Below are 25,976 nucleotides of genomic sequence, written 5' to 3' on the forward strand. Positions count from 1 at the left end.
TTATCAGTTTAGCTGGCAGCTCATGACAAATGGGCCAGTTTAACAATTTCACTATAAAATTTGTCAGCTGTCTGGGTTAGTTTGCTCCCCTTCTCCTGTATTCAACCCATGAGTGCCAAATTTTGGTCTTCCTTAGGAGGCTGCTATATTTACATGTGCAGACAGTCTGTGTGATAATAGTTCGTGCCCACAGAACTGTGCCTGCCCCCAGGCCCATGGGCACAGGCAGGTGGGTGTCTGTCTGTCCTGCAGTGCCCCTTGGCTGCCTGGTGTCCCTGCAGTGGGAGGGAGCCCTGTGTGAGCAGAGCAGTGACACCTGCAATAACAGAACATCCTGCTGAAGGCTGGGCCCTGATTGTAGATGCAGCTGGATAGAGCCCATGCAGCCAAAATTTGCCTTAAGAAAAATACAGTGGTGGCTTCCCCTCGCATGTATCTTGTTTGTTTTGCTGTCAGGATGGACTTGTTTGGCACCTAACTAGTGTTTTAGTGCAGTTCCTTGTTACCCTCTGAAGGAGGAAAGAGCCAGACTGATTTTTAGTTGCTGCCCTGCCTGAAACTTTTGCATCTTGCAGTCATGCTTGCAACAGCACAGACCTCAAAGCCTGAGATCTGAGTCACCAGACCACAGATGTTTTTGCAATGAAACCGTGCACCTCCTACAAAGTCACTGTGGTGCAAGTAATGATAGATAGTGTTTTCATTTTGCTGCACAAAAGGGTCAAAATGGCACGGGGAGTCCATGACAGACCAGCAGAAAATGTTGGTTCTGAAAGGAAATTTATATCATAGCTCCAGGGGGAAGTTTGGGCGCTGTGAACAGATTGCCTTTGTCATTGTGTACAAACGTGTTGTTTGTAAGGTGATGCTGGATGTCAGGCAGTCAGTGCATATGTATGATAGATCTTGGTACCTAAACAAATGTTAAACCAAATTTGGTAAAGTGCTTATTGAATTGTGTTTAGGTGTATATTCTGGAAGCATTCCTCTTAGCATGAGGGCCAGGCAAATTGTCTAAACATTCTTTTTATCTGCAACCCAGAAATGTGGGTCTCTACTGGGGAGATCATCTTTTCAGCCTCTTGCATCTTACAGAAAAGACCTTTTATAGCGTGCTCCTGTTTTGTAGCAGCATTTCTGTGTAGGTTGTTCCTTTCCCCTTTTCCTGAGCCACTGTAGTAATGTTTGATTCAATGTTCTGTCACTAGTGCAGGGCTCACTGCGTGTGTAAGGGAACCTGTTGTGTGGGGTGGCACATCCTGTTTGGATCACTGCATGAATTCTCAGTGGACATGTGTGTGTTAGTAACTGGGTAATTACAGCTCTGCTGGCTCCTTCGGACACTCTCCCTCCCCCCTCTCCCTCCTTTCTTCTTGCAGAGATGGCCTCTCTACATAATTCCATTAAAGTGATTGTGCTCCGAGGGGTGGACTCAGGGGCAGTGCTCTCATCTTTCAAAGCAGGACCAATGAGCTATGTGCTTTCCACTGGGCAGCAACAAAAGAAAAGGTCTCTTAGAAGAAAAGAAGAGCACAAAAGATCAAAATTAGGTGTTTGTCCAGGCCTCTGGTATTGCTTTCAAGTTAGCTTTTGAGGGCTCACTTTGAAAACGGTGAGCCAGGCTAGTTAACATAAGGGTGTCTGCTGGTTTAGAGAGCATTGTTAGAATAATATTGGAAGAGAGCTTTTTGCAATTGAACAGTTCTCTGAAATGCAGGAGGAACACAGGGACTGATAGCAGACCTTGCAGGCATGGTGGGAATGTCCTACATCTGTGAGGAAATCGAGAAAACTTAAAATCCTTGAGGTTTGCTTCACTTATTTTAAAAAGATTAAACAACTTTAGATGGTTCTTATTTCTGTGGGCCCCAGAGGCTGAAATTCTGTGTGCTGGGAGCTCATCCTGCCCTGCCAGCCCTCCCCCAGCAGTTTGTGATGAAGCTGCTGTTGCTGCTGGTGGGCAGGAGGAGAGGTGATGTTTTTACTGCAAGGGGGTGTGAGGTGTTGTTTGTCCTGGGGCCCTCGGAGGGGATAGCACAAAGCTACAAAAGGGATACAGACCCTTTTCACATTTAGACAAATAAGCCAGAGCCATCCAAAGCCCTGGAAAGCCAGACTGTTTAGCTGTATCAATTCACATGTGTCATATGTTCCAGTTTCTACCAAAATAAACTTTTACAATTTTGTACAAAGAACAAATTGCTTCGTTTCTGCTTCAGTTATTTGGTTTGCAAAGGAAAACAAGAGTATCACAGACAGTCCTTGTTCTATGTGAATGTTTAAAGTTACCTTTAAATTGAAAAAGAAGTCATGGCATAAAATGTTGGCAATTTGTAACTATTAAATTACCTATTTGATACTTACAAATTACCAATATTTTATGTCATTTACCTGTGATATTAAAAGGTTGTTATTTAAAATTTGATCAATTCAGTTGTGCAACCAATTGCAATTCCAACTCATTTAAAATAAAAGAAATTAAATATTGTTTGAAGCCAGTAATAATGCTTAGAAATTGCATTTGCAGAGCTTCAACAAGTTTTTGAAAAGTGTGATAGAATATGGTTGCTTAACTGTGTTTAATTGTTTAATGATATGTATAAATAAGGTAAAAGGGCATTTTTTTAGAAAAGTGCAATAAAATCCAGCACTGGAAATCTGAGGGGGAATACCTGCTTTGGAGAAGAACAGACTGAGTCTGTATCACCCTCCTGCCTCCCAGCTCTGTGTCTGTGTTTGGCTTGATGCGCTTCTCTCTGTCCTTTTCCTCTGCTACATTTGAAATGTATTTGCTTATTTTCCTAATAAGTTTCTGCTGTATTTACATTACTTTGCTTCAAAAGTACATTTTTAAGGATAGTATTTCTCAGTGCTCTTCCTTTCCCACCCTTCCCCCTTAATAATTCCCCTGGACCTCTGTTGCTTGGAGCAGACTTTGGCGAGCCCCAGATTCGGTGTCAGAGGCCGTGACCCCGTGTCAGAGCAGCCCATGCTGCTGGCCTCTTCTTTGAATAATTATCTGGAGTTTATTGTGTTGAAGGGATGGGCTTGGGGGCTGCACAGTCACCCTGGCAAACCAGACCAATGAGCTCTCCAGCCAGACCACTACCCAACAATGGATCTGTGGGTTACACAAAAAAAATCCAGCAGCACAAAAGATTAAATTAAAAATGGACATTTGGACATGGAAGTTTTGTCCTTAGAACAACTATTTTTTCAGTCCACTGTGGGTTTGATACTTTTAACTGGAAGGAAAAAAGTATTATTTTAAATTTTGTATGCAAGCTAGAATGGAGTTGAAATATTTTCTTATCTCCTTCCTTAACTGTTAGAATTGCCATACTGGCTGTAGCTTAAGAAGTTGTTTCTAGGTTGTTAGTCACTGAACTCTGCTTAAAACATCAAGACACCAAACCTTTTTTCTTCCCCTAGAAATGTAGTGCTGTACCAATTATTTTATAAACAAGAGCACCCAGTAGTTTAATTTCTATCCATATTTTCCTTTTAAATTGTTGAGAACAAGGATGTCCAAAACAGGCATGAAAGTGTGTTTCAACAGTGAATGATAGTAAAATGTCCATTTTCTTTCATCTTCCCTATCTTTTCCTCCTTGCAAAGAGGACTTAAAATGTCTGAAATCCAGATTGTGGGGTGCTGTCTCTTCTTATCAGGACTGAATGAAAGGCTGCTGAGGTGGACTCACTGTTCTGGAGGGGTGGAAAAAAAAAAGAAGTTCTTTCATGGTCTGACCTCAGATTCTTTCTTAATTTTATCTAGCCCTGACCTGTTGGCTCTGCTCTGGCTCCTTTCAAGGCCTTCGGAGCTTCACAAACATGCAGCAGCTGAAAGAAACAATGACAGGGCTTTTAGGGGCTGCAATATTACACTCTCTTGTAACCTTGGCTAAGTAGCCTGTAAACAGATGCTTTCTCTGAAGCTTTTGCCAAAAAGCCAAAATTTTGGCTGTGTTGATATCAGCAAACACTTTTTAACACTTTTGGTTTGGGACTCCTGATTTTATATTCAATCTAAGCTTCAGCTGAATGAGCAGTTACCCAGAGTGTGCCTGTGTGTACAATATATAAAACCTGCTGTTACAGGTTTTATACTTATCTTTAATGCTGTAAATTTACCCAGGACAGGAGAATTGTATGAAAACAAATTGTCAAAATCTGAATGGGATAAACTGAAGATAATGTTAGTATGTAATCAGGACATTTGTATTTCTCTGTATTCTTTTGAGAAGGGAGGATGGAACTATACATTGATTAGGATTTTTCATTGGTTGTGTTGTTAGTTTCATGCTGCTTTAGTCTTAGAGAGTTTTAAGAATGTATTACAATATTGAAAATGGAATTTTTGTTCTTGTGAATGTGGAAGTGACTTTATTTTTCTTAGTAACTTTTTCTAAAACTTTGATCTGTGCAATCTTGGTAATTGAAGAATGAGGTAGCTGCATTATAAAGTGCTTCACCAGCTGCAAAGTGATTAGAAGCACGTTTCTGTTTTTAGTGCTTTAAGTGCAAATACAGGCATTTAATCTTTGGTGCCTCCCGTTTTTCCAGCTGTGTCCATCGGAGGTGCATGAGGACCCCACCTGGCTGCTGTGAGCTATAACTCTGCCAGATGGAGCGAGCCTCCTCCTCCCCACGCCACCTTTGTCTTCTGGGGATGGCTTCAAAGCAGAGAACCTCGAGGTGCTTCTGCCTGCCACTGTGACTATATTTACTAGAGCATTTATACTGTCCCAGGCTTTCAAAACTAGCCTCTGAATGTTGAATCTGTACTAAAATTTAAGTGTTGGAAAAGAAAATGGGAGTATCTGAATATGAATATTTCTGACTGGCAGCTGTTTTTGTAGTTGCAAGTTTTCCCCTTCCTGAAAGAGAAATAGAAGATTTACATAGAAGCAAAGCTGATGGCAGGAGTAAAAACTACTGAATAATTCAAGCTGGTGCAATAAAATGTAGATGTTCCAATGAAGTGTAGAGCAACAGAACTGCTAATAAGTCTCAATTCTTGGTGATATTTTTGCAGTTACTCTGTTTCTCACATCCAGACAGATAAACAGCTGTGGTTCTCCCTCCATGCTGGGAAATAAAATGAGTTGTCACCAAACCATGTTGGAACATCTGAGTGCACTGTAGAATTTTTATTGAAGAATCTGTGTCTGCTGTGACCTTCCTGTCTGCTTTCTGACAAGCTAAATATAATCTCTAAGATTATATATCAGGGATGGAGTAAGACAGTGAAACACACCAATAAATCATTGTCATCTGAATTCTTATTGAAATTCAGCTATTGCAATGTTTTAAGTTTTTCCAAGTTGCAATCCATGCTTTAAATATAGTTCAACTTAATTTTTTTGCTCATACTTGCAGTACTTAACTTTTCTCTGGTTTGACTCTGAGGTGTAGAGCCCATTCACAGACTCACAAAATGAGGGCAAGGCTCCCCCATGTGTCCCTGTGCTGAAAAACCTTCCAGGTTGGATCTGCAGCACTCACTGCAAATGTTTATGGGGGAATGAATGACAGAATTTGGGGTTTAAAGGTGATATTCCAGAGGAATATCACCAGGGACCAGTGACCTACCTACGAGAACTGCTATAGGAAGATGAGAGCCAACATAAATTGCAAACCAGTGATTTTTGGGACACTATCTATTTTGATATTTGAAGTTAATGAAAATAAGGCATAAACAGTAGACATAACATACTTTTTCCTACTCTTATTTTACAGGAATATTGTTGCCAGAAGCAAAATTTGTGCCCCCGATGGAAGTGTTAGTTGTGTGTTCTTTATGCTGATAGGTTTAGGTTACACAAAAAAGGTGTGTGCAGCAGATCGCTTGTGTAAAGCTACTCCAACTTATCACATCCATTCTGTGATGTCTTTTAAGTCAATCTCTGTGTGTTCCAGAGGCACTCCTGCAATAAAATATATGAATTAGCTTTAGTGTGTTACTATCAGCATCACTGCCAACCCCCTGAGTTGTACAGTGTAGATTTTTTGTCCTTTCTACCAGCTGATTTAAGTAATAACAATAAAAATACCTATTAAAGACCTCTAGGTGCTGTGATAATTTTCACACAATCTAATACCAACAGCACAAAACCCCCAAATTATATTAAACAGAAACAAATTAACTTTAAAAAATTTTGCCAGTTGGTAGATAGGCTGCAAAATTGTTCCTGTTCACCTTGGGACTGGGAACAAGCCTTCAACCTCTACACAAATGCTGGCAATTGTAAGAGAATTAATTGAAACAATTCAGTGTTATCAGTTATTTGGAGAAGTTTTGAAAATGCAGGGATGAAATCTTGTTGTGTTTTTTTTTTTTTACTCAATCTGACTTTATGTTGAGCAGGCTGAGTAAATCCCTGCACCTGCTTTGTTCCTGAAGAGCTGTGATTTTCTGTGGAGGGATGTGTTCCTCTGGGTCTGCTATGAGCAGGACTGTTCCCTCCAAGCCTCCTGTGCATGGATGGTGCACACTGGATTTCAGACTGTCAGTCCCCAGGTGGCCATGCTATCCCCAGTCTTTTATCAGTGATTTATGTGTAAACTACTCAAGATACCTGTGCTGGTTAAAGATAAAGCTCCTCAAGTTTGTTTTCTCTCTACGGATGTGTCTGGCTTGGAGTGTTTGATCCAGCTGGTGAACTGTGAGATCAAAGTGTTTGTGCCAGGTGTGTGTTGGGATTGCCACTGAGCAGTAAATCATATCATCAGCCTGAAAATGAAATGTAAAATTGTAAAAAATGTTCTAGACAATGACTACTTCAGACAAAAAATATTTCCCACACCTCATAAAACAAATAGTGAGCAAATAAGTGTTGGAATTGAGACAGGGCTTTGGCAGAGCTTTGGTTACTCTGTTTGGCACATGGGGAAAAGAACTACCAACGTGGATCTGCATCTTGATGGTGTTTTGGTCTGGTCTTTCCTTACCTCATGTGTGTACTCTTTGAAGAAAGTTTCACATCAGTTTCTATTGCTGCTCAGTACACTGCCTTTGATTCTTTTCTATTCTCCTTTTTAGGTGACTGTAGCATTTAGGCTTTCCTAGGCCAGTACATAAGGTACTTCTCCCTCCTCAGTTGCTATTTCAGTTCTAGAAACCAGCAGAAGGGTTTAACCATAGATGCCCTAGTTTGTGACAGCTAAAAAATTCTGGCATTGTTTTTGTCTTGAACTGGTTCTGCTACCAATTAAACCATCATATCATGAAGTTGATATCATAGTCATGAAGACTAGTTGGGAGACTTTTCTTTTAAAAAGTTTTTCCTATATAAAGATAATTCTGCTTGAAACTTTTTGTGTTATACAGGAGGAAGAAGAATAGTACTCAACATTGTGCTTCTTCTACTTGTAAAGTGTTAAGGATACTTAAAGTCAGATTTTAAAAACATGTTTTTCTCAAAGACATTTGAATTTTTTTGTGGGAGTTAGATTTTTTTGCCTTTCTTCCACATCCTATTATTCTTCCTTTTCTCTTCAATCAAGTGTTAATGAAGAATTCAGTTTAAAAAAATGCGGTGAGGATAAACAGACCTCACAGGCTCTTCATTCAGCTCAGCAGGGCACTAGAGCTCGGCCATCCCTCATTTCACAGTGAAGATGATCAGTTCTGGGTGAGCACTTTCAAAGGGCAGGGAGTTTTTGAAGGTGCTCGGCAGGATGATGGATGGATGGCCGCGCCTGTCACGCTGTGTCCTGCGGAAATGCGGCGGGGGCAGCGGCCGGAGGGGCACCGGGGGGCTCCGGGGCGCTCAGCCCTGCCCCAGCCCCGGGCTCTGCTCCGGCTCTGCCCCATCCCCAGCTCTGCCCCAGCCCCGGCTCTGCCCCATCCCCAGCTCTGCCCCAGCCCCGGCTCTGCCCCATCCCCAGCTCTGCCCCATCTCCGGCTCTGCCCCAGCCCCGGCTCTGCCCCAGCCCCGGCTCTGCCCCATCCCCAGCCCTGCCCCAGCCCCGGGCTCTGCCCCGGCTCTGCCCCATCCCCAGCTCTGCCCAGCCCCGGCTCTGCCCCATCCCCAGCTCTGCCCAGCCCCGGCTCTGCCCCATCCCCAGCTCTGCCCAGCCCCGGCTCTGCCCCATCTCCAGCTCTGCCCAGCCCCGGCTCTGCCCCAGCCCCGGCTCTGCCCCGGCTCTGCCCCAGCCCCGGCTCTGCCCCGGCTCTGCCCCATCTCCAGCTCTGCCCAGCCCCGGCTCTGCCCCAGCCCCGGCTCTGCCCCAGCCCCAGCTCTGCCCAGCCCCGGCTCTGCCCCATCCCCAGCTCTGCCCAGCCCCGGCTCTGCCCCAGCCCCGGCTCTGCCCCAGCCCCGGCTCTGCCCCAGCCCCGGCTCTGCCCCATCCCCAGCTCTGCCCAGCCCCGGCTCTGCCCCAGCCCCAGCTCTGCCCAGCCCCGGCCCTGCCCCGGCTCTGCCCCAGCCCCAGCTCTGCCCAGCCCCGGCTCTGCCCCGGCTCTGCCCCATCTCCAGCTCTGCCCAGCCCCGGCTCTGCCCCATCTCCAGCTCTGCCCAGCCCCGGCCCTGCCCCGGCCCCGGCTCTGCCGAGCTCGGCTGGCACAGGGCATTTGTCAATAGCAGCCTCCGGAGCGTAGTCCCAGCGAGGCATTAAAGGTGTCCTGATGAGCTCTGATTTAAATTTAATTTGTTTTTGAATCCTTGGTTGCACACTAATGTGTGTGTTCCTACCACAAGCTGAGAGCCTGGGAAGGTGTTTCTGCTTTTCTGAAATGCAAGCTGTAATATTCCTCAACTAGGCACCCTAGATTTTGGTGTATTCAAATCACTTGGAACTTTGAAAGATTTTTGTCATTTATCCTTTTGGTTGGGCCAAGTGTTCTTAAATTAACCTTACATTTTTACAATTTTTAAAAAAAGATTACATTTCTTTACATGCAGCATCTTACTATTTTTCTGAATTTTCAATGTTAGAATTCCATATTTTCTTTTATCACATGCTTAAGATTATTCTGTGTATTTGTATCCATCTCCTTTTTTTCTGATTTGTAATCTGTTGCCGAGGAACAGCTGATGTCATCTGTTGTAAAAGTGCTGTTGTAAAGTGAAAAAACCTTCAAAGCAAATGAGAATTTTACTCTAGTTTTAAAAACCTTTTTTTTTCCTTTTTTTTTTTCTTCTACATTTTGTTATTTACATTCCTGCTAGTGATGTTAAAGTGTTCAAAAAATGAGAATGGTCTCCTCTTGCCTATTCTACCATTAAGGTCAAACACATCAAAGAAATACTTCAAATCTAATAATCCAAATACAGGGGCCTTTCTGCTTTTGCACCTATATTTGGATTTTGGTAAAATAACCTTTCAAAAAAAACATAAAATACATGGAGATGTTAACTCTATTTAGTGATATCTCATTTACAGCTGGTATGGATTACAACAGCACAAAAAGTGTCTATTTCAAAATAAATACTAAAAGATTTTATAAAGGGCACTATTAGGAATTTACTCTGCCACCTTTCCACAAGCATCCAATCATTTTGTTCAGATGGTGTTGCTGCTGCAGTGACTGCAGAGGGAGCCAACGATCTGATGGAAACAACAGTCCTATTCCTGGTCAAGGAATGTCAGGACTTTGTGTTCCTGTTTATTTCATGAGAGGTCACATCAAATCTCAGCTAAAAGGAGAAAGGGGAGAGCTTATTTTGACAAGGAACTATATTATGGTATCTTAGGGCAAAGAAAAAAGACATGAGCAAGATCAGTGCAGTTATATAACATCTGAACCTTCCACAAATCTTAATTAAAAGCAATAGGTTCATGTCATCAGAAGGGGAGAATATCTCAATACCTGCATTAGTCCTGGGGTGAAGTTTAGCTCATATGGGTTGGAAGCAAACACTGCCACCCTGCAACTCACTGCTGTGTGCAAGGGGTTGGTTGCAAATGCAGTTGCAAGGGAGCAGCTGCAGGAAGCAGAGCAGCCACCCTGGAGCCTGCACTGCTCCTCCTGTGGGTGCCCCTTGCCATCACCCCTTAGAGAGCTCCAGGGCCCTTCCCAACTCATTCCTCTGCAGCAATTTTTCACTTGGATCAAGGCCAGTATATCATCAACAGAACAGAGAAGCAGCAAACTGAAATGTGGCCACCCAAAAGTGCGGGCAAAGAAAGGGAATGGGGAGATCCTTCCAGCTTGGAATGATGGCCCTCTAGGACTGCCAGAACCAGCTTGCAAGAAAACATATGGAGGCAGAATTTCTTAGTCAAAGCTATTAACAATCTCTGTTGTTTCACAGTTTATCTCCTTCGCAGCCTGGAACCAAAACATTTTCCATTTCTTTGCTGGGTGCTGTCCTGCCATTACTTTGACTGCCCTGCTTCCTTGCAGTTTGTGTATCCAGAAACAAATGTTGGTCTCTGTGGACCTCCTGCTGTTTGTTTTAACAAATCTTTATTAAAGGTCTGAAAACAGTATGCTGAATCATACTATTAAATCTAGCTCTGTAGCTGTGAAGGTGTGGCTTTGTTACAGATGGAAATGTGGTATTTGTTCTACTCCCATTGATTCTGCTACAAACCTTTGCTTTAGGCTATTGCAAGAGACATTGGGAGATAACTGACTGTTTCTGAGCAAAGAATTGGGGGAATTTGCAGGGCTGGAGAAAAAGACAGCCTTACAGGCATCCAACCTGTCCATCAGTCCACTGCTGGTAGCAAAAAAGTTTTGAAACAAACTTTCCGGAGCATCAGTTTGTCTCACTATCTGTACAAGTCCAAATATCCTCTTTTTTTCTGGTTTGTTTTTTTTTTTCCCTGAAGTTTAATTATTCCTTTGCTCTTTCTGCAGATCCTAGAAGAAAGTATCATGTAAGGCTGCTGGCATACAACAGTATGGAAGAAGGTTATCAGGCTGACCAAACAGTCAGCACTCCAGGATGTGTCTGTAAGTGTTGTAGATGCATGAAGAATTTATTGAGGGTTGAGGTGTTTCAGGGTCCCAGCAGCTCTTGGTTTTTAACTTTTAAACAATCAATTCATTCTGTGTAAAACAGAGAACAAGAAAGATCATACCAGTGACAAATACTGCAGCTGAGACAGAGTCCTGTGTTCATGAAGCACAGTTGAAGAAAGAAGACGGCCCAAGCACATTTCCTTCCCTTGCTGAACTATCTGCATCATCTAACATGATGTATCTGTTTCTTATGAGAGATTTATCTCTTTCTCTTGTCTCTGCTGATAGTTTTGACTTCATTTTTGAGCAAACTAGTGGGATTGCAGAAATAATACTGGACATGTATTGGGTGAGGAGGGATCTCTAATAGCTTTAACCAGATTCCTGGGTTTGAATACCAGGGTTAGGAAGATTTGTATCTAAACTGTGGGTTCAGACCTCTCCTGTGACCAGCATCTGTACCCAGGGCAGTTGTTCACTCCTGCTCCTCTTTTGTTTTCCAGCTGTCCGTGACCGCATGGTGCCGCCGCCGCCGCCCCCTCACCACCTGTATGCCAAAGCCAACACCTCCTCCTCCATCTTCCTGCACTGGGGCAAGCCTGCCTTCACCTCTGCCCAGCTCATCAACTACACCGTGCGCTGCAACCCCGTGGGGCTGCAGAACGCCTCCCTGGTCCTCTACCTGCAGACGTGAGTGCAGCCTGGACTCCTGCATTGCCAGCTCCACATCCTTCCCGCTCTCTTTTCATTTTCTTTCACTAGCAACAATTTTTATTTCCCTCAGAGGACTCTGTGCTTTGCCCATTGGCTTTTAGTTAAGTTTCTTGGATTAAGATATACTCATAGAACAGCTTCATTCTCTACTGGCCATCCTTATGTTGGCTCATTGGGCTAGCTCTTTGTTTAATGTGTTTTTAGCTGTCTAGGTTGAATTTAATTCTAGGCTTTTTTTCATCTATACCATACCTATTTTATAGGTAACTTGTCAGGACAAAGATGGGTATTAGTCCAGTGTCTGATTTTAAGAGAAAATGAGAATTTTTGAGGGGTTGAGTGTTTCACTGTGGGAATGCCACAGTGAATGTTCCTGAGTGTGTGGCACCCTGCCAGGGGAAAACTGAGTAGGAATCCTTGCTCTGCAGAGGAGCAATGTGTGAGGCACAGAATGGCTGAACAGGGAATGGAGCCTGCCTTGGGCTGCTGTTCAGCCTCTGCCCAGCTGGTGTGGGAGCAGAACGCTGCTCCGTGCTGGCTGCTGAGGGAATGAATCCATGTGTGTAGCTCTCTCAAAACTTCAGTTTACTCAAGCCTCTAAATAAGAAAAATGCTGTCTTAAAGGATAAATAGTTTCCATCCTTATATTCATGGTTTTCTTTTCCAAGAACACATCTGCTGCTGTATAACTCCTGGCTTAATGATTAGACACAGTATAATCACCATGTAAAGTTCTTAGTGTGCCATGTGGAGCATAGCAATGAGTGCTGCTTTTTGTGATTGGATGAGGCTATTGCAAGTACTGGTTACTGCCCCTGCAGTACAGAAGATGAAAATACTAAATGAGATTTAATAAAGCAATATCTGTAGAGTAAGACCATTTAAAATTGAGATTTAATCTTGATGGGGTATTATCATCCAGAATTAACCCTGCAATATATGAAGGATTTCCCTCTGCCCCAGAATCAAAGTAAAATGAAATGTCTACAACTGACTTTATGATCAAATTGTAAACTGCAATATTATAATTAATAGAATCAATTCTGCAATTAATATATTACTAAATATTGCTACCAGATCAGTAAGGAGCATTCATACTCATCCCCTAAACATGACGTGCGGAGGCACAAGTGGAAGGGATGTTGCCTGTATAGCCTCTGTGTGTGAACTGGGAAGCAGATCCACGTGCCTTGTCAGTTGTGATGCTGGTTGCAGCTTGTAACTCCAGCTTGAAGCACAGTGTCCTATGGACGAGGGTAGAAAGAGCTGAGTTTGGGATACCTGCTGGTGATCCAGCCAATAATACTCTTTGTGCATCAGCTGTTCAAACAACATTTATAAAAAGTTGAGCTCTCATCGATTGACAGCAGATACAGCATCCTCCTGAGAGCTCCAGGGCTGCTCCAATTGCCCTTCCAGGTAGGATGTGCCATGTGTCTGGACTTGGATGTGCCATGTGTTTGCCCTGTGTGGAACTGACAGTGGGAATCTACTCATGTGGCTGAGACATCTGATTAGGGGATCTTCAAGTCAACTGCTGCTGTTTAATACATTTTATTCCTTCATCTGTCCAGGTCAGAGACTCACATGTTAGTTCAAGGTCTTGAGCCAAAAACCATGTATGAGTTTGCAGTTCGACTGCACGTGGACCAGCTCTCCAGTCCTTGGAGTCCTGTAATCTATCACACTACCCTCCCTGAAGGTAAGGAGCCAGGAGAGGGCCCCTGTAGTTCTAAGAACATTTTGTAAACCAAATAGCCTGAAAAAGTGCTTATTAATTTTAGGCTGTGTGTAAGAGAGGGAAATCCTTTCCTCTGAGACACAGATAGTGCTCTTCTTGGTGAGACATAGAAAAATGCTAGCAGGGCAATCCCTGCTTTGGAACTGTAAAATTATTTTTCAAAATCCATCCTAAACTAGCATTGATTTTTGTATAAAGTGTGATGCTTTCACTACTAGCAGCAACTAACTAGAACAACTTGAATAAAAACCTTAAAATATGTATATATTAAAGAGGTGTGGCTGATTCATTTATGAAATCTACTGCCTTAGCTGCTGGTTTGATTTACTGTCAGCCTGGTAGGGGAAAATCCACACCTGCAGTTCCAAAGCAGTGTTTGGGAGGTACTTGCTCACAGGATAATGAAGTGGGAGGTTGTCAGTAACTGTTTAGTTCTGGAGATGAGGGAAAAATACAAAGCTTGCTTTTACAGAATCTAAGCTATTGTGTGGCTCAGAGGTAACAGGAGAGTGTCTGTGAGGAGCTGTGTGTGGTGATTTCAATGTGGTGTCTGGGATGTAGCAGTAGCCATTAGGACTGCACATCAGTTCCTTTCTGAGCAATTTAATTGCATGTAAATTGGGTTAGCCTAATAGCATTGTGTTACTGTTCTCACAGCACCATCTGGCCCTCCAGTAGGAGTGAAGGTGACTTTGATAGAGGATAATACTGCTTTGGTTTCCTGGAAGCCACCTGATGGTCCTGAAACAGTTGTCACACGGTACACTATCCTCTATGCATCCAGGAAGGCCTGGATTGCTGGGGAATGGCAAGTGTTGCACAGAGAAGGTAAAATAAAATCATCAGCCTATCAACTGCATGAACATTGATGCTATTTGTAAGATGCTTTGTTACTTTCAGCAACCTTGGACTCCACTACTGCTATGAATTATGAAATAAATTCATATAAATGTTCACATAAAAGTTCCAAATAGTTTAGAATTATTGCCATGGGAAGACGTATTAAAAAACAAGTTCATATTCAGAAGGTGAGGGGAGAAGGGTCTCTCTGTGTTGCTTTGGAGCTCAGTGTGTGCATGTAAACCAAAATGTCTTGTAAATCCAATTACATCCATCTTAGTTTTGTTGTAACCAGGATTGTGATGGTTTCATTTTGTAAATGCACTCTTTCAAATCTGAAGTCTCTGAGATGTTTCACTGTGGCTGTGTGGGTTTATAGTTTCTGTCGATCACTGCCAATCCAGTTAGCTCAGTTTGCTTAATGAACTTTCTCCTACTCCCAGTAAATCACTCTGCAAATTCAATTTAACTCTCTGGCTCTATTCTACTGCTGAGCCCCAGCTAATCTCACAGTACCTTGGGTATGCTGACGTGAACTGCAGTCACATCTCTGTGATTAAATGTAGACATAGTATAAATTTTTGTAGGCACTTTTCTGAGTAATACTGGGATTTGAAGAGCTGAATCAAGAACAGATTTCTACTGTAGCCAGAAAAAAAGTAAAAGGCTTTTATTGTTCTGTTGATAGTCAAAATAGACAGAGGTAGTTCAGAATAGATAATGTTTTAATAATGTCTTAAAGCAGAGAGGAAAGCTCAGTGTTACAGAGTAAAAAAGTCATGTGCTTGGGTAGCCTATTTAAGAGGATTGCCCTGGAAGAGTTACTGTTTTGTTGTTCTGTTGTGTTACCTGGCTGGAAACTTAGCTGTCAGGAGAGAGTGAGGCTGTAAATTTTCTATGGAGATAATTCTAAAAACTTAATGAGTATGCTCTCACAGAGGATAATTCATTCCACCATCATGGAGAGTGAGCTGTTCTAGTTCAGAGCTGTTGTTCTTCATGCTGCTGCTGAAGAGAGGGCAAAGGACCAACAGCCCCTCTGAAAGGTGGCAGTGCCACTTTGTGTGCTGCAGCACAATGGAGTTTGTCAGGCTGGCCTCACAGAGAATGGGCAGCTGTGAGGAGTATCAGGAAAAGGACTATGAAACTAAATTTGTGAGAAATAACTAGTCTGAAATATCAATCAGGTCTAACTACAGGGGAAGATTGAGCTCATGGGTTTTCACTATTGAAACAGTAATTTAAATAAAGTTGTCCAGCTAAATTGTTGGAAGAAACAGTGATATTGTTATATTAAAGGACAAATTTACTGTTATTTTTTACTCAATAAAAACCCCAGCAGATTTAAATTCAGAGAGGGCTCATATTTGAAGACTAAATCTTGTCATTCTGTTGATGATACACTGTATTTGCTGCATGCAGCAAAGTGGCTGAATTGGTTTCAGATGCATTGTTCAGCCCAGTCATGCCTGTGAAACTGAACAGCATCTCTGATAGTATTTCACCAGAGATTTCGATGGCAGCATGGCAATAACAGTAAACATTTTCATGTGTTCCCATACTGAGAGTGTTGGAGGGAATGAGCAAATGGAGAGCTATAAATCTCAGTGTCCATCAATGTTGGAGCCACAAATTTTACATTTTGACAGATATATTGGGGTTTGAGGCATGGTGTGGAATTCAGGCATCTTGTCACACTAGGACAATCTGTTATGGTCTTAGTTAAAATTTAGATGAAAAGGTCTGTGAAAGGAAATTAGTATGTAGAGATAAAATTGGGCACATACCCTGATCAGTCCTGTGACAGTCCTTCCATAGGTACTTTGAGGTAGAAGCAGGGTTTGGGTTTTTTAATGCATTTATTCTGATTAGATCAGTTAACCCTATGCAATAAAAATCTTTTGTCTGATGCTAGACTTGTTCTGCAGCAGATTTGTGAAATCTTGACTCCATTCCATTCTCACTCCTCCAGAGAAATCCCCTCAAATAAAAAAAATATTAAAAAAACCCACCAAACCAACCCTGCCACTTATGAAATTCCTAGCATGGGCTTTAGTTTATGCAGGAAATTTTCTCCCACTCCACCCCCTAATTTGACTGAGCTTGTGTTAGGCCTGGCAAAACAGAAAATATAACTGCATTTTGGTGCTGATTGATGATGTGAGTTATGTTCCAGCCACCTCCCCCTTCTTCCCTAGCTCTCTCCAAGTGGATCAGAAGTTACAGCCCTTGCACACTTGGTGTGCAGTAAATCAGTACCAAGTGCTCCCTTGCTTTAGCAATGCAGCAGATTGGAAAGGAGCTGGTGGCAAGGAGCCTGTGATATTGAAATGTGACCTCTCACCCTTGCTGGTGCTAAATATTACAGCTCCTTTGGTTACAGATACCTCACATTTTACTTCAAATGCTTTCAGCTAATGGGTTTTTTTTATGGAAGAACTGAAACAGCTTTTGAAGTAGCTTCCTTTTTGCCAAATGTATAATCTTTTCTGTCAACAAAACAACCTTGCATTTTATAGGCTCCCATGATACTATAAATTTTGACTTCTCAAACTGATTAAAAAAGTTAAAATTTTGACTTCAGTCTGAGAAAGTAAATGGAATATGTGAAAGCAAAGAGATAGATTTAGTGCTGTAACTGCCACTGCAGGGAAATAAAAGCAGCATATTTCTGTGGTAGCAAGAAACACAGGCATTTTAGAAATGAATTGGAATTCTAAGCAGTAGTTGCAGTCCCTGGGCAGGCAAAGCTCTCACTGACTTTGTTGGAAGTTTTGCCTGTCTAAGGACAATGCTAGTGAATCCTATTTATGTTTCTTAATCTTTTTTCCTGCCTTCAGGGACTTTAAGAAATGAATCCCTAGCATACGAAAAAGACATTTTCTGTAATATTCTTAGTAGCACAGCTTAGATGCACAGTAATCAAGGAAGCCTACACAGGTCTAAATAGGGTTTAATTTTATTTTAAAATCATAGTATAAGGTGCTCTTGCAGAGCTTCCTGTTCATTTAACTAGACCTGAAATTTGATAAACTGAACCTGGATTCTTTTGTTATGTCAATTTTCATTCACATTCATGGTACAGTAGGTGGAGGAGAGGCACATGTGCTCTGTATGAGAGAGGTTCTGGTTTCTCTCCCTGAGTCTGGTTAATGCTGGGTGCATCTCCTTGCAGATGGGATCACAATATAAAGGCTGTGCTAGATTTAGAGTTGGTGTGGTGTGTGCCACAGTCAGTACTTGAATCTTGGTTTTGAACTATACTGGCACTTCACAGTATCCTGTGTTCAAATAGAATGGAGAGAAAGGAAGCCAGGGAGGAGAAGGCAAATCCAGTGTTCATTCTGTATCTTGTGTATGCAGGGTATAACATATCAAACTGATCACAATCCTCAAGCAAGATTTAGAGGTGCTGTTGGGAAAAAAGTGTAGGTCCCAATGTCTAAATCTGAGTCTTTCCCTAAAATTTTGTCAAACTGGAACTGTTTCTTGTATCTTTTCCCAGGTGCAATGACCATGGCTTTACTGGAAAACCTTGTAGCAGGAAACATCTACTTGGTTAAAATAGCAGCCTCCAATGAAGTGGGAGAGGGACCCTTCTCTAATGCAGTGGAATTTGCTGTCCTGCCAAAGGAGACACCAGAGTCTAACCAGAGACCCAAACGTTTGGATTCTGGAGATTCCACAGGTCAGGAGCAATGCTTTGATTGCTCTGTCACAAGTACTGGGGAGAAAAGATCCCTGTTTGTTTTAGCTGGGACCTCTTTCTGGGTAAACTGTTCTATGTGAGACAGTCCTAACAGTGTAGCATTTTCTTCTTCTAAATGAAACAATTTTGGAATTTTTCTCTCAGTTCAACTCAGAACTAGTCTAATTCTCTTGCTTAGAAATGGAAAGTTTGCCTTTCAAGTGAGAATACATAACTGGTTTGAATATTACATCAGTAACTTTACAGCCAGTCTTCTAAGGCATTTCCTTTAAGTCTTTTATCTGTACCAGTAGCTCTGGGTCTGTCCTCTTCCTCTCCTCCCAGGACTGCATTGACCAGGCACTCCTCTGGTCTACAAGCTTTATTTTCAAAAATATAAAAATGTATGACAGAGAGGGCCTGGAAATCTCATTAGAAGGAAGCATTTGTCACTGTGGTTGTAACTGTAACCATATTAATTTCCTGACAGGGAGCAGGGGTTAACTCTTCTTATTTACTGAGCCTTTCTGTGTTCCTTTTTGATACAGCTTATTCTGACTATTACCATCTGGACCAGAAATCAATGACTGGCATTGTTGTTGGGGTTTGCATAGCCTTGACCTGCATCCTTATCTGCATCCTGATCTTAATTTACCGCAGTAAAGCCAGGTATGTTCTTGTTCTCAAAGACTGAGCTCTTTTTCATTGCACTCACTCTTGGACATGCCTTCTTCTCCAAGAGTTCTCTGAAGTACTCTGTCTCTTCACCTGTTTCTACCAGTGTTGGAAACAAAGCATTTTGTTGGCTCTTCCTGCTCTGCCTGAGCCCCTTCTCCATTGAAAAGGAGGAAGAGCCCACAGAGTGCTGGTGCTTTGACAGCTCAGTATGAGGCATGTTTGCAGCTGAACCCCCAGTTTGGGTCAGAGGAGCATGCTGCTGTTTGTTCATCATCTGCTCCTCCTGCTGAGCCCTGCAGCCTGCCCACACCTGGCTGGCAAGGCTTTAACCCCCCTGGTGCTGCTGGACAAGAGGAACTCTCACATAAAGGAGATGCAGATTTTAAAGCAGATCCATGATGCAGTTTCTTTGCAGTGGTGCAAGTCACCATCTATGTCTGTCATCAGCTGCTAAAGGGTATAAACTGGCCAATGACTGCCCAAAAATTTGGGATCAGGACAAATATAAGTCACTTGAAATAATAAATTAAAAAACTCACTGAGAGTGTTTTCCAGTAACAAGGGCTTTTTAGCTTACATGCAGGAAAAAATATGGATTGGGAGACAGCTCTGTGTAGTATGGTAGAAAGGTCTTAATGTCATTAGTGGTTACTTCCTCCAAGTAATATTACTAATCATGACAATTCCTGTCTGCACACAAGCTTGTAGCCTACTGTGTATGATTAACTGGAAGCAGATGTTATTTTTATCACAAGCAATAACATTTAAATTCCATGTGAGTTAGGAGTATCGTATAACAAAACGTAAATGCCAAGAATATACCAGGATTACTTGATTAATAAGAGCTTTGAAGTTTATCCTTGATTTTTTTTTGTATTGTATTCCTGTGGGTCAATTTTCTTCCTCCTTAACATTGTGTAGGAAAGCATCTGCTCCTAAGGCTGTGCAGCAGAGCACTGACCAGCTGTCGCATACCAGCATCTCATTACCCAGCCCTAATGAGCTGGAGAAGAATATTGAAGGAATTGCAGAGAATGAACAATCCTTATTGCCAATGATAGTGGGAAACAGCTTCATTGATGCTAAGGTACTGTGAGTTTTGCTAATTCCCAGGTCAGAAATCTTTCTTTAGAATTCATTTTTATAATATCAGAGTCCTTATCAAAAGTAAAATATATATCCTATGAACCTCCAGGAGGCTGTTTTATTAATGGGACAAGCACAAAGTTGGCAATCCAGGCTCAAATTTTCAAGACTTGTCTGCAAGGTTAGCTGAAGATGTGGTTGAGTACACTTGTCTTCAGCTGTACTCTGCAGGTAGCAGAGTTTGGCCCTGGCACAGCTTCAAAGGATAAAGGCTCCACAGACTGCTCTGTGGCCTCTGCTGGTCCCAGGAGAAAAGTGAGAGTTCCTGTCAGCACCTGGCTCAGTCAGTGCCTGTGCACAGGAGTCAACTATGGCACTAAACAGGTGTTCAGAAAAGTATTACTTTTCCCTATATTTACTGGTGAGACAATGTTGCAGTTTATAAACTCATGCTCAGTCACATTATCAATTGGCCTGGATGGCAGAATGTACCCATGGATGTGCAGAACCTTCAGTCCAGGAGGGCAGTGTGGTACCACCACAGTGGCCTTCCTTCCACATGTACTGTGCTCTGTTCTGTTCACACTGCAAACTGGAGTACAGCTGCTCCCTGAGGAGGTGTGTGAGAGCTGAGACATGGAAATGGAGCCAGCAGAGGCACAGACACTGCCTAGGAATGGCCTCATTCTAAGAACTAGAGCAGGAGCTGGAATATTTTGCTGTGTGCCTGCAGTCCTGCAGCTTTGGGTCTGGACAGAAAGCTTGCCTGATTTAGTGGATCCCTTCTTGACTTGTCTTGAGCAGAGGTGTACCAGACCACAAAAATGTGACTCACTACTGAGGTTTCATTTGTCTTCATTTTCACTATGGAACCAGTTGGTAGGAATAGAAAAATATTTTCAAGTCTTAGAAATTTATTTTATTAAAATAAATGTCTGCATTTTCCTCTGTTGTAGGGAGGATCTGATCTGATTATTAACAGCTATGGGCCTGTCACAAAGACTAATGGCAAGAAAAGGTGGTTGTTCTTCCAAGATGCTAAGAAGGCAAAGACTGAAGAGGTAATTGCTCTAATGGGCAGAGAGGCACAATCTTTACTGTAATACCCTCTTTGCAAAGGAAGATACATAGTTTTCTGGTTATGGGAAAACATATTTAGTGGTTTTAGTATTAATTGGACAGTTTCAGTTGGGTGAGGTTGATGATGTTTTATCTCACCATAGTACAGTCTGTACAGAAAATTCCATTTTCTGACAGATATTGTTGTCAGGACACTGTGACTCTCTACAGTAGGCAGACACTGTAACTCTACTGTTCACTGATGGCTTACTTGCCTCTCCCTTTGTATCTGTGAGCAGAAAGATTTCTGTGTACTTTGCATTGCATGAAGTACTTCTGCAGAGACTCTGTATAAATATAAACACAAAATTAAATATGTATTTACACAACAAAATGATATTAAAATAGAAAGAATCCTTTCCTACTCTGGCAGCTAAATTTTGTTTTTGGCCGAAGAGAAACAAAGAAGGGAAAGTGCTGAGAAAACTGAGAACCTGAATAGAACTGTCTGGCGTCTGATATTGTTGGTCTGGACATATTTGTTATTTGGCTGAGAAAAAGGAGCAGTTTAAAACTGAAGTGTTAAACCAAATCTGGAACATTACTATGCAAATTCATACCTATGGAGCATATAACCATTCTTCATTGCATTTTAACTTGTATTGTGCTCCTGTGTGTTTAAGAATTAGAAAGTCTTGATATCCATTTTGTAAAATCATATTGAAAAATATTTCTACAAACAGCTGTTTATTTCTGATGCTTCTATATGAAAAATATTTGCTATTGCCTAAGGAGTAATGCTTAAACAATATGCATGAGGGGATGGGAGGGAGCTCTACGATGTGTGTTTTTAAAATACTCTCCAGTGAAATAATTTTTTATTAGCCATGCTTATCTAGAAGGATTATTTCATCTACTGTGGAAGAGAAAAGTATGAGCAAGACTTGAGATTGATTATTTTTAAACTGCTCTAGGAAAGCCCTGAGAGAAGCATTCTGGTGGAATAGAAGCCAGGAAATGCAGTAAAAAATCCCAGTTATGGCTGAGTTTTTCTGAGGCTGTGTTCTCTGTGCTCTTGTGCAGCCGCAGCGGAGGTTCGTGTGTCTGTACCAGCCGTGCCCCGCCGTGCTGCTGGGCCGGGCCGGCTCCCCCGGCTCCCCGGGCCCTCAGCCGAGCTTCCCGGGGCCTTTCGGCGCTGCAGCCGACACGGAGCACTCGGCCAACAGCGAGGGCAGCCACGAGACCGGCGACTCCGGCAGGTTTTCTCACGAATCCAACGATGAGATTCACCTGTCCCCCGTGGGCGGTGGCACCCCCCCGGGCAGCAGCCCTCTGGCCAGCCGGGACTCGGCCGCGGGCAGCCCTCAGGGCGGCAGAGCCCCCCGGCCTGGGCAGGGCCTCCCCGCCGGGCCCGACTGAGCCCCGCAGCTGGGTCTGTTCGAAGGACAATGAACAGGGAGCCAAAGGTGCGCTGTGGAAAGCCTGGCTGACCTAGCAGGTGATCCATGGCTCTGTTGAATGTTGGGTTTGGGGTTTTTTTCTATGTTTTGGTTTGTTTTTTTTAAAGCTCACTCATTTTGAATGTTCGGCGGTCAAAAAATGTGAAAGGAGTGAAGATTTCTGCCGAAGGTTAAAAATGTGTCACTGGAGCAAAGGGAAGGCTGTTGGCCCTTTTGCTGACTATCTACCTCAGTTTGCCGAGAGGTGAACTCTGAATGACGACTGCTTTACCTCATTTGTGTTCTAGTTGGTCTCAGCTATGGAACTGATGATACTTCCTAGTGGTGTTGTTTTATTTTGGGGGTTTTTGTTTTCATTTCCCTGCCCCAAGTGGTGTGTAGAGTGTGTGTGTGTGTGTGTGTGTGTGTACTCAGTGATCAGGGAGTTGTATAGGTTGGTGGACAAGATTGTTTAGCTGAAGCTCTGTCTTTAAAAAGAAGGAAACCTCAGAGTATAAAATGTTATGATTTCATGTGGTTGACACAGAGTATGTTAAAAACTGGGAGAACTGGGACTTCCACATATACAGCCACATGAAATCTTTTGTACCTCTTGATTTCTTAGACCCTCAGTAAGCCTAGGACAGTGCCTTTCCTCAGAACCCTGTGCCAGCAGCTGCTGACAGCATATGTGCTGTATCCCTGGGGCTCTGGGACATGCTGGATTCCCCAGGGTGACAGATATTGCCCCTGTATTCACAGTAAAGGCTAAAAATCATAGCAAAATGAAGAAGTACTCAGCATTTTCAAACAGCTTGGCTTTGCCTGAGAGTTACGGAATAGATAAAAACAGTGAGTATTCCAGTATCACAGTACTTCTTAGCAGTAGTGCCTTGCATTATATATTATGAAATTACTGATTTGCCTTATTCCTTTTTAGCATTCATAAAATTCCTTTGGAGTACAGAAAGATGCCTTAAATGCTTCTTAGATATTTTAAATAAGCTGTAACATGAGTTTATAGTTCATTTTTACCCATCTTGAGTGCTGATAAGCAGTGCTAGCATTGTAGTACGTCTCAGAACTGTTAGGATGCAAACCTGCTCCTTGCCTTCACCTAGTGTGCTATTAGCCAGGAATTTTAGCTCAGGGAGTGACTTTACCTATATGCCAATCTAAAACTCTGATTAGGCTACCATGAGAAATAAAAAAGCCAGAGCTTTAGTTGAAGAGTCTGTTGAAAGAGGTGAGTACTGCTACTGCCTTGAACCCATGCAATTCCTGTTTTATACTACCTCCTTTAAAAATGATTCTAGTGTTTTTTTGGATTTTGTTGTTGTTTTTTCCTGTACTCAGGGAACAGTTTGTTACTTTTAAGCTGCCTCACGGAAACGTGGAGCAAACTGACAGGGTATCATTTTGTGTTTTAATAGGAGAGAGCAAGAGACAGGGAGGAGGCTGGAATCATCCAATGTTATAAACTTACCTGTATCTATATCCAGTCCTCTTCTCACTCCTCCTCTTTCCCTATTCTACTTTAAAAAAAAAGTAAGAAAGGAAAAGAAAAAAAAAATTAGGCATATGTTTTTACTTTAAAAAATTGTTTAAAATATAATGTTGTGAGAAATCAACCATAGGGACTCCTGGCTCTATTTAAGTCTGTCAGAACTCCCACTGACGGTACTGGGGCTGAGATATCACCTCCAGGTGTGCCAGGCTGGCTCCTGTGTTGCTCCTCAGTCTCAGTAGGTGGTCAGAAGTTGTGGCTAAGCCCTACTCTCATGGTTGGATTGTGCAGAGGGATTGGGCTCTGGTTCCTGGAGTTCTTTCCCCTGGAGCTGTTGCCAGTCCTGCAGCACACAGTACACACTCACCAATGAAGAATGATCTTGTACCAAAGACTTTTCTGTGGAGGAGAAGGAAGCCACATATTATCCAAAATGAATTGAATAGTTAAAATGCTATAGGTTTGAAGAGCTGAATACATTTTATTGTATAAGTAGTTACTAACAAAACCCAATAGGACTTCTTGATTGTAGTAGCCGATTGCATAGGTGAGTTGTATTCAACAATTTTAACTACCTTGTTGTTACAAGAGCCTTTAAAGAAAATTAAAATGCCAGCAGATATCTCCAAAGAATTCCAAGTGTAATTTTTTTCTCCAGCTTGTAGTTGATGAACAGTACAGTATTAAGAAAAATATTTTTAAACCGTTTTTTTACTACTTGCTGAAGAAAAAGAAAACTTTTCACCAAAGATTTATTTTCGGTCTTGTCAGGCAGAACGTGTAGTGTACAGCAGAGTACTGTTTTTAGTTAGGTAGAGTGTGAATTAATCAAAACTAGAGTAAGAATGTGTAACTGTAGCATGAAGTTTCACACTTCATCTTTCAGAGTAGCCTCTTGTGTTAGTTGCATTCAGAAAGAGCTGATATGCAGATGGTAACTGCTTCTCCAAAGACTTGTTTGCTGTAAGTACTGGCAGTGGGGTATAATTTAATGATCCTAGTTACAGGTAAATATATAAATCCTAAACTCTTCCTTCCAAAGACTCATTCTGTAGTTTAATCTATGGATGATCTGAGAGAAACAGGCTTCAAATAAAATCTGCCAATCTGATACAGATGCTTGAAGTTCAATAGCCAAAGAGTTGAAAATACTCAGTGTATTAGAGAGCAGCACGTCCAGAGCTGGATTCATCACTTAATGCTTTATCAAGGTACTTCTTATCAGCAAATAAAGAAAACCAAAGATATTTAATGTTACCTCAGCATATAGGAAAGCTTAGTTAGGCATTAATTATTCTGTCTTTTTCTTTATTTTTATGTTAACCAAATATAAAACATTTCTCCAGAACCCAGTCTACATTCATGTGCTTCCCTTTGGCACAGTCATGATTTCTACAGAACAAAAATCCTCTCCTCAAAATTCATGGCTAGTACTAATGTATCACAAGATTTTGTGAGAGAAAATTTGTCTTATGATTGAAAACACCAATAAGGTAAGGTAAGGAATATCCAGAAAAACTGTAGAAATTGATAATGTCTCTATTGAATTTAATAGCAGAATTATAATTGTAACAGTGCAAAATTAAAAACTTTGAATGCTTCATAGCCTTGAAGGCAATGCATGTAATTATAAATATGATCTTACAGATGATAATTTTTTTCAAAGTCTATACTCATGGCTGTCTAAGGGAATGAGTTTTTCCCTTTGTTCATTCCATTTGCCTAGAAAGAGCTGGCAGAACACAGCAGGCAGTCTGGTTTCAGGTTTTCCAGGTTTTTCTTCTAGGTTATGTCTGTAGAAACTGGGTCCTGGAGAAAAAAATATAATTTCTTAATTATGAATTTTGCTAAATATGTTCTGGAAGATGAACATAAATGTGGAATTTAGTGTTACACTATGTGAATTGATTTTGTTTAAGTGTTGTAAGAACTAAGGGGCCATGGCAGGTGCAATGAGTATATGTGCAACCCTTGTGTTTAAAAAAAAAGGCAAAAATGTTACTGTTGATGTGACTTGAAAAGCATCAAAACTTACAGAGAGAACCTCAAAACTGACTTACCATGGTGACAGTGTTTGTCAGAGAGGATCTGCCCTTCAGTGCCTGGAGTCAAAACTAAATGCTCAGTCTGCCCACAGCTACACTTGCATAACTGATGATATTTTTAACAGAAAATAGTGTCAAAAGATTGCTTTGCCTGTTTTTCATTATTCTTATAGTTCATTCCTTCTCTGGGTTTAATCCCAAACTTTTGATATGAGCTTCATCTTGTTTGTCTTATTCAAATCAGGGTCCTCATCCTGTTTCT

At 41.9% G+C, this 25,976-nt stretch overlaps 1 protein-coding gene across 1 annotated transcript in view; it reads left to right on the top strand.

The window, feature by feature from the left end:
- The window catches only part of PRTG (protogenin), a 73,840-nt gene extending 51,698 nt beyond the window's left edge, over positions 1-22,142 (top strand). Inside the window, 9 exon segments of the mRNA XM_063170139.1 lie at positions 10,813-10,908; positions 11,421-11,607; positions 13,206-13,333; positions 14,030-14,200; positions 17,718-17,900; positions 18,449-18,569; positions 19,500-19,665; positions 20,621-20,725; positions 21,807-22,142. Coding sequence (XP_063026209.1) covers positions 10,813-10,908; positions 11,421-11,607; positions 13,206-13,333; positions 14,030-14,200; positions 17,718-17,900; positions 18,449-18,569; positions 19,500-19,665; positions 20,621-20,725; positions 21,807-22,142 — 1,493 coding nt within the window.
- Positions 22,143-25,976: the final 3,834 nt, after the last annotated feature.

This window comes from Melospiza melodia, chromosome 15 (assembly GCF_035770615.1).
Source record: "Melospiza melodia melodia isolate bMelMel2 chromosome 15, bMelMel2.pri, whole genome shotgun sequence".
In the NCBI taxonomy this organism is placed as follows: Eukaryota; Metazoa; Chordata; class Aves; order Passeriformes; family Passerellidae; genus Melospiza; species Melospiza melodia.